This window comes from Theropithecus gelada, chromosome 3, assembly GCF_003255815.1.
Source record: "Theropithecus gelada isolate Dixy chromosome 3, Tgel_1.0, whole genome shotgun sequence".
Lineage (NCBI taxonomy): Eukaryota > Metazoa > Chordata > Mammalia > Primates > Cercopithecidae > Theropithecus > Theropithecus gelada.
Window position 1 is genome coordinate 11115120 of NC_037670.1, and position 18156 is coordinate 11133275.

The 18156-nt window shown below is 43.4% G+C and overlaps 1 protein-coding gene across 8 annotated transcripts in view; it reads right to left on the minus strand.

Annotated features, from left to right (window-relative positions):
- The window catches only part of CUX1 (cut like homeobox 1), a 472214-nt gene that overhangs the window by 185472 nt on the left and 268586 nt on the right, over positions 1 to 18156 (minus strand). For 7 of the 8 annotated variants that reach the window (XM_025381007.1, XM_025381006.1, XM_025381008.1 and 4 more), the window contains one exon: positions 1566 to 1703. The exons of the other annotated variant lie outside the window; for it this stretch is intronic. In XM_025381007.1, the coding sequence (XP_025236792.1) occupies positions 1566 to 1703 (138 nt within the window). The remainder of the gene's footprint in view (positions 1 to 1565; positions 1704 to 18156) is intronic. 8 annotated transcript variants of the gene reach the window in all.

Below are 18156 nucleotides of genomic sequence, written 5' to 3' on the forward strand. Positions count from 1 at the left end.
GAAATGCTTCCTACAGGGGAATGTAATACGTTCCCTCACAGCAGTTCCAGCCCAGTAAGCCCAACGCCTCACTTTCTAGCGGGATAGAGCTTTCCCTTCTGGTCCTAAAGGCTCACCACTCTCCGCAAAGCCAGACAGAAGTGCGGTCTCGCTTCCCCAACTGCCTGTCACCTCATGCCCCCAGATTTCAGCAAGGAAGCCCTGCTGGCCTGAGGGCTTGAGTACCCTCATACCTACACTGCAGGGAGATGTTCTCAGAGGCCCTGGACACCGCTGCCCTCGCAGCCCTTGCCTCTACCTCTGGCTCTTCACACATCCTCACAGATGCTTTCTGGATCATTCCCATGGACAATTCCTCTTCCCTGGTCTGTCTGCAGTGTTTTTAAAGCCAAAGGATGCTTTTAAAAGTCTTTGCCAATTCACTTTTTCTGTTGTTAAAGACCAGATCTTGCTCTGTCACCCAGACTGAGTGCAGGGTCACAATCACGGCTCACTGAAAGCTTGACCTCCTGGGATCAGGCAATCCTCCCGCCTCAGCCTCTCGAGTGACTGGGACCACGGGTGCGCACCACCATACCCAGGTAATTTTTGATGTTCTATAGAGACAGGGTATTGCTAGGTTACCCAGGCTGGTCTCGAACTTCTGGCCTCAAGCAATCCTCCCACCTTGGCCTCTCAAAGTGCTGGGATTACAGGTGTGAGCCACCGCATGTGGCCCCAATTAACTCTTTATTGGAGTCTCTACAAATAGTCAATGGAAGGCCACTGGGAACGGGCAGCCTCCCCTTTCAATTTAATTCCTTACCCACATTCCCAAACAAAAACAAACAGGACGAATTACTCTTCGGAGCTGGCTGAAAAACCTGCTGCTGCTGTCAGAGGGGGGCTGTGATTTTCCTTCAAGCCAAGGAAGCCAAGAGGCTCCCGGATTCTGAGTGCCTTGGATTTTAGGTATAGGACAGATTCCTTTGTTCTTCCCTGACGGGAAAAGCCAGGCAACCTTTGCCCTCTCTGTCTTGTTGACGGCTGGGCAAACACACCAAGAGGTTGTTTTCTTTCATTAAATTCCTAATGAATAGGCGATACTGACAAGGCAACAGCAGCGCTTAAGCATGCAGCCTTTAAGACGTGTCTGAAGCCTTAATGTATCCGCGGCAATTATTAAATGACTTACTGTGTATGACCCTTTGATCATGAGCTGGCTCTCTGACAGGTGTCGCCTGGAGGCAATGCGTCGGCCTTTCAAGAGGCAGACCCAATCACGTAATGATACAGGAAGAATTTTCAAAGAATCCTGATCGGTCTCATCAGAGGGCAATAAAATCTTACCTCGTTGTTGTGCAGAGGAAAAGTTTTACTTCAAAATAGCTCAGCACGATTATCATCTCTCTCTAACACTCAGATTCCTGCCCCACCCTGACTTTATGACGTGTATATTACAAGGAAGCTGGTCCCAAAAGTATGGGAAAAGCCAATTAAAATAAAAAGAAGAGGAAAAAAAAAAAAAGAAGAAGAGAAAAGAAGAGAGAAGAGAAGACAAAGCAAAGAACACATTTTCCACCAACCTTGATTTTTCACTTCGGCAAATTCCTTGTTGTATTCTTCCAGAGTTTCCCTAAGTTTCTGGTTCTCTGTTTCAATATCGTGCAGGCGCTGCACTTTGAGCTGGAGTTGCTGTCCGAGATCCAAAGCTGGTACGGGATCTGCACAACAGGAAAACAGCCATCACCCTACTCTGCCCCCAGAAAGGTCCCCTCCGCGGCGGTACACAGGCTCAGAGAGGGGCTCCCAGATATCAGCTCCAGTGGGATCCCCAGAGGCCACAGTCATGCCCCCGCAGCCAGCCCCCTTGCTGGATGGGAGAATTCTCCAGCGCTTTACAAAGGATGGACCCAGCCTAGGGTCCTGGAGGTGTGAAAACGGGGTGGGAACAGCCATGAGATTCACTGGTATTTGTCGATTACTCCTGCCTGGTGTGACACTTTCATGATTTTTATTCTTTGATGACATAAGTAGAGAAATACACCAGGCAGCAGCCCAGGAGATCAATCACATCCCCAGAGTTGCATGTGGAGGACGGACAAGTCCGTGGACAGGTGCCAGCATGTTTAAAGGTCCAGTAATTATGAGGTTGGAAGTAACACCTGATGCCTGAGAACGCCACACAGTTCACGGGACACTTTATGGAGATTTTTGTCTTTTGAGCCTTACAACAATCTTGAGAGAGGCCTCAGAAACTAAAGCCCAGGGAAGAGGAGTGACTCACCTGAGGTCACCCAGCTAGTTGGCTGGCATGGAGAACGCACACCTAAGTCTGTTAACTTAAAGTGATCATGCTTTTTTGTTTGAGACAGGGTCTCCCAGGCTGGAGTGCAGGGGCATGATCATGGCTCACTGCAGCCTCTGCCTCCTGAGCTCAAGCAATCCTCCCACCTCAGCCTCCCAAGTAGCTGGGACTACAGGTGCGCAGCAACATGCTGGGCTAATTTTTGTATTTTTTGTAAAGATAGGGTCTTCCTGTGTTGCCTAGGCCAGTCTCAAACTCCTGGACTCAAGGGATCTGCCCACCTCAGCCTCCCAAACGATTATGGGCGTGAGCCATCCCACCCGGCCCTGAGTGACCATTCTTTACAACAAGGAAGGTCACTTGGTGAAGCAGAGGAAAGAAACACTTAGGCTTTATAAGAAGCCACCCTGTTTCATGACATGATCACTTTCCATCACGATCCTCCTTCACTAATGATGGGTGTTCAGAAGAGTCAGGGGTTAGTGGCTGCGGGTCCCAAGGCTGAAGACCCTTGCAGAGGCACAGCCGGTGACCCAGCATGGCCCTGTCGGAGGCCAGCTGGCCCGGAGGCCACCGCACTCCTGACAATAACAAAGTGCAGGGCAGCACGAGTTGAACAGCAGCCAGGCCAGCGATGGGGTCTTGCGGCCAATTCAAAGCCACATCTGCCATCAGATTCACTTGCAGAAAACTGGATTTTAATCCAAAGTCAGAAGTCACAGGACCTGGAATTTACAGTACAAACTCACGGCTCTCACCTTTACTGTGAATTCAACAGGATGCAGAGACCTTAAATGTTCTTCCGCATCAATGCGATTTTTAGTTTTCCTTCTGCTGCCTAAGAGGCAATTATATTCTGCCTGCTGGGTACCGGGGGCACACTTCCTTTGGAATTCTCAGGCTCCGTCAGAGTGGAAGAATACCCAAGTCCACAGGGCTTAGAAAGATTATTGAATGTATTTCTGGTATGGGCGCCAGCGTCACTTATGAGATGGTTGTAGAGATTTAGTCTCCAGTCGAAGAATGCCAAACACCATGCCCAGCGGATCAACAAGAGTATATATTCAAGAGCTCACTTAATTTTCAAATGCCAGAGTCATTAATTTTTCAGACCACCCTAGGTTCCTGGAATCGAGGGCCAGGTCTACCATGCCTCGGTTAATGTATCCAGCGGGAGCCAGGGACTCTCTGGGATGCCAGCATGTTGGCAGAGTTTACAAAAGGCAGGCACTGGGATATGTTGGGCTCAACGTCAGCGGACCCTGGGTGCTGGGGTTTCGCAGTAACATAGTCCATCATGCAGAACCCTTGGCTGCTGGGCACTTACTCTGCACGTATACACAGTCTATAATTGCATCTCTTTCTGGCGCATGACTTTTCATTATTATTTTAATCAGCATTAAAATATTTATGTTAAATTTGACTCCAAAAGCTATTCTGGAGGCCGGCTGCAGTGGCTCATGCCTGTAATCCCAGCACTTTGGGAGGCCGAGGGTGGCCGGATCGTTTGAGCTTAGGAGTTCGAGACCAGTCAGGGTAACATGGTGAAAGCCTGTCTCTACAAAACAAAAACACAAAACCAGAAAACTAGCCAAGCATGGTGGTGCACACCTGTAGTGCCAGCTACTAGGGGGACTAAGGCAGAAGAATCACTTGAGCCCTTGAGGTAGATGTTGCACTGAGCTGTGATCGAACCACTGCACTCCAGCCTGGGCAACAGAGCGAAATCCTGTCTTGGGGAGAAAAAAAAAAAAGGCTATCTTGGGTAGATGGTTCTTTGTAAGCAGGAGTCGTGATAACACAAAAAACAGAATTACTGAAAACATTCCAGGTGCTGTTTGTAAAAAAAAAATTCTGTAACTTCTCTGAATACCTTCACCTTCTCAGCCTGCCCCTCTTCCCTACCTTCACGGCCTTGTGCTGGGCAAATGGTCTCAAGAAAATGAACAGCCTGTTCACAGCCTCCTTTTACAAAACCACGACTTGCACTTGACATAGAGGTCAGGGAAAAGGAGGTAAAGAGAGGAACCTTTGCTCACGTATAAAATTATATTAAGAGTTGCTCATGTAGGCTTTCTAGCACAAGTGCCAACAAATTATATCTTTAAAGAACAAAGCTAGTGTACTGCCTGCCCTCCCTAAAAGTTCTGTCAACAACATTTCCAGTCCATTATTTTCAAAAGGCCAGGATCCCATTGTATCTGCTTCGAATTAAAAAATAGCTTCTCCTATGCGGTTAAGCAAGGAATCCAGTGACATATGAAAATGACACGCACATTATCAAGTGAGGAGGAGCCAGATCTTTACACCAATTTTCAAAGCCTTATACTGTAAATGAAAATTCAGGCCATCTCTTAATCGTTCACTATGGCATGTATATTTAGTCTGACACTATTAAAGGTTAATGCCTACGTAGCAAAGGTGGTCACAGACTAAAGGATCAGCTAAATGTTCAAACATCACTGTGCATTAAACTCCAAACTTTACTGCAGTACATTTGAATGGCTAAATTCCTACAGCATATGAATATTGTTTTGGGATATGTAAGAGGCATTGCTAAAGAACTTCTTAGGCTTAATTTTTATTACTTGTATTAAAGGAACAGCTAATTACCGCATGACAATATAATGACTCCAGCATGTTTGGGCTAAAGACCAAAACAATGAATTTTGGCATGCCAAAACCCAACCTGTGTGTTAATCTACGGAAATCATAGCTTTTTGTCTCGTTAATGATTTCCAATGCCATTTAAACCCCACACAAGGATTGTCAGGTCTTATGCGAACGTCAGATGCCTCCGATCTTAGCAGCTCAATTAGGGAATTGTCTGGAGGAGGCAAAGAGGACACACCCATACATAAAACAGGAACACACAAAATCCGGTAACCCCTGTCTTCCCAGCCTCCTCCTCCGATTCAACACGCTTTCCTGCCAGCTCCACCCACCCAATGCGACAATCTTGTAAAGTGTTTTACAATCATCTGATACTTAATTCCTAAAGCAATCTTGGAGGTATTATATAGCTTGTTATGCAACACAGGGCTCAAGGAACATAATTATTACAAACAACAATACTGTACATATTCAGCACCTTTTCCTAAGTGCATGCAACATTATCTCGTTAATTCCAGCCATCCCAGTCAGAGGCTGGTGGAGCTCGCTCTGCAATGTATGGGGTGATGCATTTCACCCAGGGAGGGAAGGAAGAAGGAAAGAAGCCGGCCAGGCAAATGAGTATGAAAAATTCTCAGTACGATTTCTGCTTACTGGCTGGGCACAGTGGCTCACGCCTGTAATCCCAGTACTTTGGGAGGCTGAAGAGCGAAGATTGTTTGAGCCCAGGACTTTGAGGCCAGCCTGGGCAACATAAGTGAGACCTTGTCTCTAGAAAAAATTAAAAAATTAGCTGGGCATGGTGGTGCACTCCTTGGGAAACTGAGGTGGGAGGATTACTTGCGCCTGGGAGGTGGAGGTTGCAGAGAGCTATGACCTTTTTTTTTTTTTTTTTTTTTTTTTTTTTAGATAGGGTTTCACTCCAGCCCAGGGGACAGAGTGATACCTTGTCTCAGGAAAAAAAAAAAAAAAAAAAAAAAAAAATAAAGGTTTCTGTTTCCTTAACCAGCAGCCAACGAAAATCTCTTTCAGTACTAATTTAACAAATATTTCCTAAGCAACTGAACCAACTAACTGCTCTGGGAAGGGCTCAGCCTCGTAGCAGAGAGAAGCCATGGATGTAGATGACAAACCAAGGCAGGAGGCCAGATGAGTGGAAGAGCGCTCCTGGAGAAACTGGGAAAAGGAGTTCTTTTTTTCTTTTCTTGAGACGGAGTCTCACTGTGTCGCCCAGGCTGGAGTGCAGCAGTGCGATCTTGGCTCACTGCATCCTCCGCCTCCCGGGTTCAAGCGATTCTCCTGCCCCAGCCTCCCGAGTATCTGAGATTACAGGCGCACACCACCGTGCCAGGATAATTTTGTATTTTTAGTATAGACAGGGATTCACACTCCATTGCCCAGGCTGGTCTTGAACGCCTGGCCTCAAGCAATCTGCTCACCTCGGCCTCCCGAAGTGCTGGGATTACAGCCACGAGCCACCGTGCCCGGCCTAAATGCATTTTTGACTCGTGGTATTTTCAACTTACGATGTCTGGTAGGTTAGGGGCATTAAACATATTTTCAACTTGTGATGTTTTCAACTTGTGATGGGTTGACTGGAGCACAGCCCCACTGTGAGTGCGGAGCATTTGCGCTGCCGAGCATGAAGAGGAGAGGCACAGGGAGAGAGGGGAATGGGTCCTAGAGACAAGGGGACGGGGAAGGCCTCTCTGAAGAAGTGAGCGGGGATGGAGATCGGGATGGTAATGGGAGGCACTGCAGGGATTCACCCCAGGCAGAGGCAGCAACCGGTGAAAGTTCCTGTAGTAGCTGTGAATAGGACATGGTCAAGGCATAGTGAGAAGCCAGTGTGGTCCCAGGGAAGGAGAGGGAGAACAGGAAGAGAAAAGAGATTAGGGAGAGGGAGGCTGCACACAAGGATTTTAAGGAAAACAGGAGTGCAAGGATGAGAGAAAAAGATATACAAAAAGAAGCAAACTAAATGCTAGAGCTGAAAATACAATGTATGAAATGAGCCAATGGTCAGAATTTGGATGCAATTCTGCACCTGTCAAGAAGTGGCCAGGGATGGACGCCATGGCGTACGTACGCCTGTAATCCCAGTACTTTTGGAGGCCAAAGCACGCAGATCACCTTAGATCAAGAGTTCGAGATCAGCCTAGCCAATGTTGTGAAACCCCGTCTCCACAAAAAATACAAAAATTAGCTGGGTGTGGTGGTGCGCACCTGTAGTCCCAGCTTTTTGGGAGGCTGAGGCAGGAGAATTGCTTGAGCCCGGGAGGTAGAGGTTGCAGTGAGCTGAGATCACACCATTGCACTCCAGCCTGGGTGACAGAGCAAGACTCCATCTCAAACCAAACCAAACCAAAACTGCAGTACTTCAACCCACAAAACGGTTTGTTGGTTTTTTCTTGGCAAAAGTATGTCAGAGTTTTAAGTTTAAAGATGAGCTATACGATTTTCTTTAGAAAAGCAAAGTGATCCTGGCCGGGTGGGGCAGTGTGTGCCTATAATCCCAGTGCTTTAGGAGGCTGAGGTGAGAGGATCACTTGAGGCCAGCAGTTCAAGACCAGCTGGGGCAGCATAGCAAGACCCCATCTCTAACAATAAAAAATAAAAAAGTAGCTGGGCATGGTGGGAACACACCTATAGTCCTAGTTACTAGGGAGGCTGAAGTGGGAGGATTGCTTGAGCCCAGGAGTTAGAGGCTGCAGTGAACTATGATCATGCCATTGCACTCCAGCCTCGGCAACAGGGTGAGACCCTGTCCTCAAAACAGGGAAGAAAAAAAAAAAAAAGGGCAAGCTAAGTGATCCAAATTATCTGCCCTGTTTTGTGATGGTAAATGGCTATCATATCAGTAATACACTGCTTGACGGATTTTTTGAAAAAATAAACACATACTAAGTTGTTGCAATAAATGTGGTGCTTTAATGCTTGTTGAGGAAAATAACTATTTCATGCTACAGTGACAGCATTCTAAAGGTGAATATATGGAAATGTTCCCATCATCTATATACTGATGGGCAAAGGCAGCACCTTCTACAAAAATGGCTCAATGCCTCATATTGCACAAGAGGGACTGTAGTGTAATAGTTTGCAGTATGAGCCAGGTTGCATGTGTTCGAGTCTCAGCTCTCTCATTTACTGGCTGTGCAATCTTGGACAAGTTACTTAACCCCTCTGTGCCTTAGTTTCTTCATCTACAAATTGGGCATAGTAACTGTGCCTATGTCATAGTGCTATTGTGAGGATTAACTTAAGAAAATTGCCACACACAGAGTTAACACTCAATAAATGTTATCTACTATTATTTACCAACTCAAATCTGAGTAAACATTTGCCAAAAGAAGTTTCAAATAGTTTGTTAATTAATATAAGAAATGCAAAATCTTCTGAAAAGCTATTAAAAAACAAAAACAAAAAAAAAGAGGCTGGGCGTGGTGGTTCACACCTGTAATCCCAGCACTTTGGGAGGCTGAGGTGGGCAGATCATGAGGTCAGGAGATCGAGATCATCCTGGCTAACATGGTGAGACCTCATCTCTACTGAAAATACAAAAAAATTAGCTCGGTGTGGTGGCGGGCACCTGTAGTCCCAGCTACTGAGGAGGCTGAGGCAGGAGAATGGTGTGAACCTGGGAGGCGGAGCTTGCAGTGAGCAGAGATTGCGCCACTGCACTCCAGCTTGGGCGACAGAGCGAGACTCCATCTCAAAAAAAAAAAAAAAGAAGAATATCATGGAAAATGAAAATTGACTAGATGAGTTTCAACAAATACCGTCTCATAATTAGTACAAGTTGAGTTTCCCTAATTCAAAAATCCCAAATCCAAAACACTCTGATCCCAAGCATTTTGAATAAAAGACACTCAACCTATACCTAGATTTCATAAATATGAATCCTATTTTTGTAAAGATAGCCAATAATGTGCTTCTTTGGTTTGAATCTATTTATCTTTGTAAGTTATTTTTTCCAGCCATTTTCATGAAAACCAAAAGTCAAAATTAAAAGAACTTGGAGTCTTTGCTTCTGGCCATGACAGATCTACTGATACTCAACATGCCCTCTGGTCATAAACAACTAGAAAACTAGGCAAAGTCAATGAAACAACTATTTACAGACCCTGGACAACTGGTGGAACAAGACTTCCCTGAAGGAAGGGAAGCAGATGAGATGAGCCCTATGTTACCCTTCCTGGCAGGAAGAACTCTCTGGATTGCATCACAGCGAAGAAAAAAACCCAAGCAGAGTGTGATGGTCTCCCTGTCCACTGAAGGACAGACATCAGAAGATTGGGTGGCTGCAGCAATTGGAATTTGCAAGGTAGAGCACTGAAAAGGAGGGACATATACTAAGAAAGAGCTACAGAAATCTGCAGAGAGGTGATCTGTTGCCAAGAGCTAAAGTGTCTATGTACAGGGTGAAACTCATAAGGCCAGGCAAGAACAGAAAGGAAAGTCTGAGCCAAAAACCACCACACCCCCCCACCAACCCAGTTTGAGGGCTGGAGGACTTTCCAACTGCATCCAGTCAGAGAGGACACACTTGTTGAAGAGCAAGGACTTATAAAGACACTGAAGTGTCACACCAGAGTGGAGGGCTAAACTAATCTTGAAGCCTTATCCACATCCACTCCAAAAAGCTTCAAAAAAGTCTCAGAATGATCAAGCTGATCTTCAAGTAACTTAACTGCCTGCCCAAACTTAAATAAGACAACAAAATGTAGTTAACGCTCATGATGTCTAAAATTCAATAGAAAATTACTAGACACGCAAAGCAGCAGGATCATCAGAGGAAAAATCAGTTCATAAAAACAGAACCAGAAATGACAAGAGATAATGGAACAAGCAGACTAGAACATCTATTACGAGCATGTCCAAGGATTTAAAGAAAAACATGAATACAATACAGAGAAGAACAGAAAACATAAAGAATCAAATGGAATTCTGAAACTTAAAATATGCAAAATGAAAAAAATTCACTTGATTGGCTGAACAACAGATTAGACACAGTGAAAGAAAAAGATCAGTGAATTTAAAGATACAGTCACAGAAACAAACCAAACAGAAATAGACAGAGAGGAATTGAAGAAAAAGTTAGTAAACCTTCAGCAACCTGTGAAACAAAATTAAGCAACCAAACATACATTTCCCAGAAAGGGGGAAAGGGTGTATTTGAAGAAACAGTGGCAAAATTTCATAAAGGTTATAAACCTAAAAATTCAAGAAACTCTACAAACTCCATGCAGGATAAACCCAAAGAACACCAGTAAGCATAAGAGAGTTTCTGAAATCAAAATTAGAAAATGGAAATCTTAAATGGTGGAGAGAAAAAGATTCATTGTATATAGGTTAAAAAAAAAAAGATATGAATTACTGGAGATCTCCTGTCAGAAACAGTCAGTCAGTCCAGAGAGAGAAAAAATCAAAACCCAAACCAACAACAAACTATTTTATTTTATTTATTTTATTTTATTTTGAGATAGAGTCTTGCTCTGTCACCCAGACTGAAGTGCAGTGGTACGATCTCAGCTCACTGCAAGCTCTGCTTCCTGGGTTCAAGAGAATCTCCTGCCTCAGCCTCCCGAGTAGCTGGGATTACAGATGCACACCATCACACCCAGCTAATTTTTGTTTTTCGAGTAGAGACAGGGATTCACCATATTGACCAGGCTGGTCTCCAACTCTGGACCTTAAGTGATCCATCCGCCTCAGCCTCTCAAAGTGTTGGGATTACAGGTGTAAGCCACCATGACTGGCAGACCCAAGAAACTATTTTATATCTGACAAAAAATACTCTTTAAAAATTCAGGTGTCTGGATGCAGTGGCTCACACCTGTAATCTCAGCACTTTGGGAAGCCGAGGCAGCGGAATCACCTGAGGTCAGGAGTTTGAGACCAGCCTGGCCAACATGGAGAAATCCTGTCTCTACTAAAAATACAAAAATTAGCCAGGTGTGGTGGCGTACACCTGTAATCCCAGTTACTGGGGAGGCTGAGTCAGGAGAATCACTTGAATCTGGGAGGCGGAGGTTGCAGTCAGCCGAGATGGTGCCACTGCACTTCAGCCTGGGTGACAGAGCAAGACTCTGTCAGAAAAAAAAAAAAAAAAAAAAAAAAAAGGTGAGATCAAGGTATTTTTTCCCCCAGATGAATGAAAGCTAACAGATTTCATTGCCAGTGTGCCTATATCATAAAAAATGTTAAAAGGAGATTCTATAGACCAAAAGAAAATGATTCCATGCACATACTTGAATCCACACAAACGAATAAACAACACTGGAAATGGTACATAGATGAGTAAAAATAAAACATTACAATTTCATTTTAAATTTCTTTAAAAGATAAGTGTTTAAAGAAAAAATAGTAACCATGTATTATAGCATTATAATACAGGTAGAGGTAAAATCAGTAAAAATGCACAAAGAACAAGAGAGAGAAAGTGACAATGTATTATAAGATTCTTATATTGTATATGAAATGGTATATTATTTGAAGGTATAAAGTAAGTTAAAGATGGTTACTTTTCCCTTTTTTTTTTTTTTGAGATGGAGTTTTGCTCGTTACCCAGGCTAGAATGCAATGGCGCGATCTCAGCTCACTGCAACCTTCGCCTCCCGGGTTCAAGAGATTTTCCTGCCTTGGCCTCCCGAGTAGCTGGGATTACAGGCATGCGCCACCACGCCCGGCTAATTTTGTATTTTTCGTAGAGATGGGGTTTCTCCATGTTGGTCAGGATGGTCTCAAACTCCCGACCTCAGGTGATCCGCCCGCCTCAGCCTCCCAAAGTGCTGGGATTACAGGTGTGAGCCACCGTGCTTGGCCCATATTCCTGTTTTACAGATGGGAAGACAGAGAGGAAGCAACTTGTCAAGGATCTGTGTTCCTCCCATGCTATAAGTGCACAAAAGCCTTAGGAACACGGTTGTTTGTACAAAGAGAGTTCAGATTTCTGTTTTTCTTTTCTTTTATTTTTGAAAAGGAGTCTCGCTCTGTCCCTCAGGCTGGAGTGCAGTGGCACAATCTCTGCTCACTGCAACTTCCACCTCCCAGGTTCGAGCGATTCTCCTGCCTCAGCCTCCCGAGTAACTGGGACTACAAGTGTGCACCACAACGCTTGTCTAATTTTGTATTTTTAGTAGAGACGGGGTTTCTCCATGTTGGTCAGGCTGGTCTCAAACTCCTGACCTCAGGTGACCCACCCACCTCGGCCTCCCAAAGTGCTGGGATTACAGGTGTGAGCCACCATGGCCGGCCTACTTTTCACTTTAAAGTAACCCTTAAGAAAACAAGAGTTATAGCTAATAAGATAATTGGGGAGATAAAATCATTAAAAAATCAGTTAATCAAAAGAAAGCAGGAAAAATACAAGAAAAAACAGGCAAGACAAATAGAAAAACATGGTAGACTTCAATCCAACTTGATCCATAATTACATTAAATGTAAATGATCTAACATTCCAGTTAAGAGGCAGATAGAATGGATAAAAAAGCAAGATAGTATGGATAAAAAAGCAAGATGTAGCTATTTACATAACTTAAACATAAAGATACAGACAGGTTAATAGTGAAGGGACAGAAAAAATATATAACATAAAAACTCTAATCAAAAGAAAGCCAGAGTGCTTATATTAAAATCAGAAAAAGAATACTTTAAGACATGGAATATTTCCAGGAATAATGAAGATCATTGTATAAACTCAAAAGAATCAAACAATTGAGAGACGATATAATAATCTTAAAGGGTATATTTGCCCCAAAAGAAAGCTTCAAACTATGTAAATCAAAAACTGACAGAACTGAAAGAAAAAAGAAAAATCCAAAATAATAATTCGATTTCAAAACACCATACACATTCAGGAGAATCACATAAACCCGGGAGGCAGAGGTTGCCGTGAGCTGAGATCGTGCCACTGTACTCCACCCTGGGTGACAGAGTGAGACTCTGTTTCAAAAAAAACAAAAACAAAAACAAAAAAAAACAAAAAAAGCCATTCACATTAATTAATATTATGATTTTTATATAATCAATATGGATACGAGAGACTTGAAGAACACCACTAACTAAACAGATCTCACTTTTCTAGAACATGCCATTCAAACAACTGCAGTATACACATTCTCTTTAAGCACACATGGAACATTCATCGATGTACAGGATGATAAAACAACTTCTGATAAATTCAAAAGAACAAAAATCATACAAACATGTACTCTGACCACAATGAAATAAAACAATGCTCACTTAGTAAAACTCACAATATGCATAAAATGCATAGCTAAGTAAGATTTACCCTAGGAATGCAAGATGTGTTTAACATTTGAGAATCAGATTATTTTACCATGTTAAGAGGAAAGAGGAAAATCACATGATCATCTCAATAGATGCCAAAAACCATCTGAGAAAATTCAATACCATTTATGACAAAAAATCTCCGTAAACTAGGAATAGGAGAGAATTTCCATCTTATAAATGGTATCTACAAAAAAATCTACAGTTAATATTATACTTAATTATCAAAGTCTGAATTCTTTTCCCTAATGTTGGGTCCAATGCAAGGATGTCTGCTTTCTCTACTTCTAGTCAACATTAAATAGAGGTGGCAAGTGCCAAAAAGAAAAAGCAAGGAAAATAAATATACAGCGTTATAGATCGGAAATCAGTATGGATACAGGAAACATGAACAACACTATCAACCAACTTGACCTAACTGATGTTTATAGAACATTCCACCCAACATCTATAAAGTATATATTGTGGCTGGGTGGGGTGGCTCACATCTGTAATCCCAGCACTTTGGGAGGTCAAGTGGGGGGGTGGATCAAGAGGTCAGGAGTTCAAGACCAGCCTGGTCGAGATGGTGAAACCCCGTCTCTACTAAAAATCCAAAAAACTTGGCCGGGCACGGTGGCTCAAGCCTGTAATCCCAGCACTTTGGGAGGCCGAGACGGGCGGATCACGAGGTCAGGAGATCGAGACCATCCTGGCTAACACGGTGAAACCCCGTCTCTACTAAAAAATACAAAAAACTAGCCGGGCGAGGTGGCGGGTGCCTGTAGTCCCAGCTACTCGGGAGGCTGAGGCAGAAGAATGGCGTAAACCCGGGAGGCGGAGCTTGCAGTGAGCCGAGATCCGGCCACTGCACTCCAGCTTGGGCGACAGAGCGAGACTCCGTCTCAAAAAAAAAAAAAAAATCCAAAAAACTTAGCCAGGTGTGGTGGCGGGCACCTGTAATTCCAGCTACTTGGCAGGCTGAGGCAGGAAACTGCTTGAACCCAGGAGGCAGAGGTTGCACTGAGCCAAGACTGCACCACTGTACTCCAGCCTGGGTGATAGAACAAGACTCTGTCTCAAAAAAAAAACCACAACAGTATATATTGCCTTCAAGGGCATATATGGACAATTCAAGAAAACTTCAAAAAAATGTCTAGAGCTAATAGGCGAGCATTAAGAGGTTACCTATATTATTATTATATAAAAATTATATAATATAAAATATATTATATATAATGCTGTATATTTATTTTTCTTGCCGTTTTGTTTTCTTTTTGGCACTTGCTCCCTATATTTAATGTTGACTAGAAGTAGAGAAAGCAGACATCCTTGCATTGGACCCAACATTAGGGAAAAGTATTCAGACTAATAATTAAGTAAATACCAAATATATAAAATATTTATATATTTTATTATTCGTTAAAATGTAAAAAATATATAAAATAATATTATATGAAATTCATTCTATTTCTACATAAAAGCAACAAACAATTGGAAAATAAATTTGCAAATAAAATAAACTTTAATCTCGCACACTTGTAATCCTAACACTTTGGGAGGCTGAGGTGGGCAGATCCCTTGAGGTCAGGAGTTTGAGACCAGCCTGGCCAACATGTTGAAACCCCATCTCTACTAAAAATACAAAAATTAGCCGGGTGTGGTGGCAGGCACCTGTAATCCCAGCTACTCGGGAGACTAGGCAGGAGAATTGTTTGAACCTGGAAGGCGGAGTTTACACTGAGCTGAGATCGCATCACTGCACTCCAGCCTCGGTGATGAAGCGAGATTAAAAATAATAATAATAATAATAAAATAAACATATTGTAGATTTTTTACAAAAGAAAATACCCTTTAATATAGCATTGAAAAACATGACTTTAACTTAGAAATAAACTGAATATAATCTGTGCCAGGCTTATACATCAAAACTGCAAAATACTGCTCAGAGAAATTAAAGATGAACTAAATAAATATATTGTTTAGACTGGAAGAATAAATAGTGCTGTCAATTTTCCTCAAATTGATTCACAAATACAGTGGAATCGTACTCAAAATCACGGAAAGCTCCTTTGTAAAAACTGACAAGCTGAATCTAAAACGTATATAGAAGCCAGGCACAGTGGCTTATGCCCATAATCCCAGCACTTCGTGAGGCCAAGGTGGGAGGACTGCTTGAGCCCAGGAGTTTGAGACCGGCCTGGGCAACATAGCTAGACCTCATGTCTAGAAAAAGTAAAAATTAGTTGGGTGTGGTGGCACATGCCTGTAGTCTCAGCTACTTGAGAGACTGAGGTGGGAGGATTGCTTGAGCCTGGAAGACTGAGGCTGCAGTGAGCTATGACTTCATCACTACACTCCAACCTGGGCAACAGAGCAAGACCCTGTTTCCAAAATTAAAACGTGCAAGAGATTGAAACCTTTATAAATAAAAATCTATGAAGGCAAAAATGCACATGAAAAAATATTCCACATCATTAGTCATCAGGAAAATGCAAACTAAAATCATAATGAAATACATTAAGCATTCACTAGGAATGTCTAAAATCAGACGATAACCAATGAAACAGAAGACATGGAGCACCTGGAACTCCTCTCGATTTCTTATGCGGGGATAAAATAATACAACTGTAACTTTGCTACCCTGAGGAAAAGAAAATGAAAAAAAATTAATAAAAAAAGATGCATCTACGTTGAAAAGCAGCTTGGCATTTCTTATCAGGTAAAATGTACAGGTACCCTGATCCTCATCCTAAGTATTTGCCTAAGGGAAATGAAAACATATGCCTACGTAACAACTCTCCATGAATGTTTATAGATTGATTCATAATAGCCACAAACAACAAAATGTCTGTCAATATACCTGTTAGATAAACAAATTGGTATATATCCACACAGTGGAATATCATTCATCAATAAAAACGAAAGGACTAATGATACCAGCAACTTAGATGAATCCCAAAACACTGTGCTGAGTGAAAGAGGCCGGATGTAGGACCACAGACCAAATGATTCCACTTCTACACAACTCCAGAAGTGACAAATCTACTAGATAGTAAGAGAGAGCAGAACAGCAGTTGCTGGGTACTGGGGTCAGAAGGGAATTTGACGTGACAGAAATGTTCTACATCTTGATTGTGAAGGTGGCCACGCTATCACACTGCACACTTGAAATGAGTGCATTTCATTGTATGTGTGTATGTATTTATTTTTAGACAGAGTCTCACTCTGTTGCCCAGGCTGGACTGCAGTGGCGCAATCTTGGCTCACTATACCTCCTGGGTTCAAGTAATTCTCCTGCCTCAGCTTCCTGAGTAGCTGGGATTACAGGCGCTCGCTATTACACCAGCTAATTTTTGTATTTTTAGTAGAGAGGGGGTTTCACCACGTTGGCCAGACTGGTCTCAAACTCCTGACCTCAGGTGATCCATCTGCTTCGGCCTCCCAAAGTGGTGGGATTACAGGCGTAAGTCACCGTGCCTGGCCCAATTCAAACTTTTTTACTCTTGCGGTGCATAAGCAAAAGTAGTTTGGAGGCCACTGACTTAGACCTGTCTGCCTGCTGTGCAAAGGACGTTAGGTGGAGGTGTGAGTGTAGTGAGGTGACAGAGACTGGTGGCTTGGATTAGGTGGCAGTGGCTGAAGGGTAGGTGGCCGAATTTGGGATATATTCTGGAGGCTGCTGGCTCACTAGGGCCTACTAACAGCCTGGCTACTGGGTGTGAAAGAAAGAAGGGAACCCAGGCTGACTTGTGCATTGTGGCTGTATTAGTCTGTTTTCACACTGCTATAAAGAAATACCTGGGCCGGGCGCGGTGGCTCATGCCTGTAATCCCAACACTTCGGAAGGCTGAGGCGGGTGGATCACCTGAGGTCAGGCGATTGAGATCAGCCTGGCCAACATGGTGAAACTCTGTCTCTACTAAAAATACAAAAATTAACTGGGCATGGGGGCAGGCACCTGTAATCCCAGCTACTTGGGAGGCTGAGGCAGAAGAATTGCTTGAACCCAGGAGGAGGAGGTTGCAGCGAGCCGCGATTGTGCCACTGCACTCCAGTTTGGGCGATGGCGAGACTCTGTCTCAAAAAAAAAAAAGAAATACTTTAGACTGAGTAATTTATAAAGCAAACAGGTTTAATGGACTCACAGTTCCACATGGCTGGGGAGGCCTCAGGAAACTTACAATCATGGTGGAAGGCAAAGGAGAAGCAAGCACCTTCTTCACAAAGCGTCAGGAGAGAGAAGAGTGAAGGTGGAACTTCCAAACACTTATAAAACCATTGGATCTCACGAGAACTCACTATCATGAGAACAGCCGGGGGAAAACTGCCCCATGATCCAATCACTTCCCTCCCTCGACATGTGGGGATTACAATTCGAGGCGAGATTTGGGTGGGGACACAGAGCCAAACCACATCAGTGGGCAAAGCACCTGCGTGAATGGTGATGCCACTGAACTGTCTTGGGAGCATGTCGGGGGAACTGATCATTCTCTTTTGGTCATGTGGAGTTTTAGAAGTCACCTAGGGAGAGAATGTAAATGAAAAGGCTAAGAATAACGTTCTGGCGTACTCCAACATTTAGAGCCCTGGCAGAGGAAGAGGAGAAGGCCACAGAAGTCTAAGGAGGAAGAGTGTAAATAGGTGAAGAAGTGGATTCGGCAGGTAGTCACCCTCCAGGGAAGTTCTGCTGTGATGGGGAGTAGCGAAGTGGCCAGAAACCAGAAGGTATCAGTCATGTATTTTTCTTAGTAAGTATGATGTATGTTAGAGATCAGGGAGGAAAGACGGAATGAAACAGCATATCTGGGGTGCGCAGTGGGATCTAAGGTCGGGGCCAGTGGAGGGCTTGTTTATATGTTATCGTAAACTAAGTCGCTGTGAGACTTAAATGCAAACATTTTGCTTTGAGTTCTTAGGATCACTGCAAAGGAAGTGCTAGCATGCCCTGATAAAGTCTAACAGCCTTGGTACAGAGAGGTCCT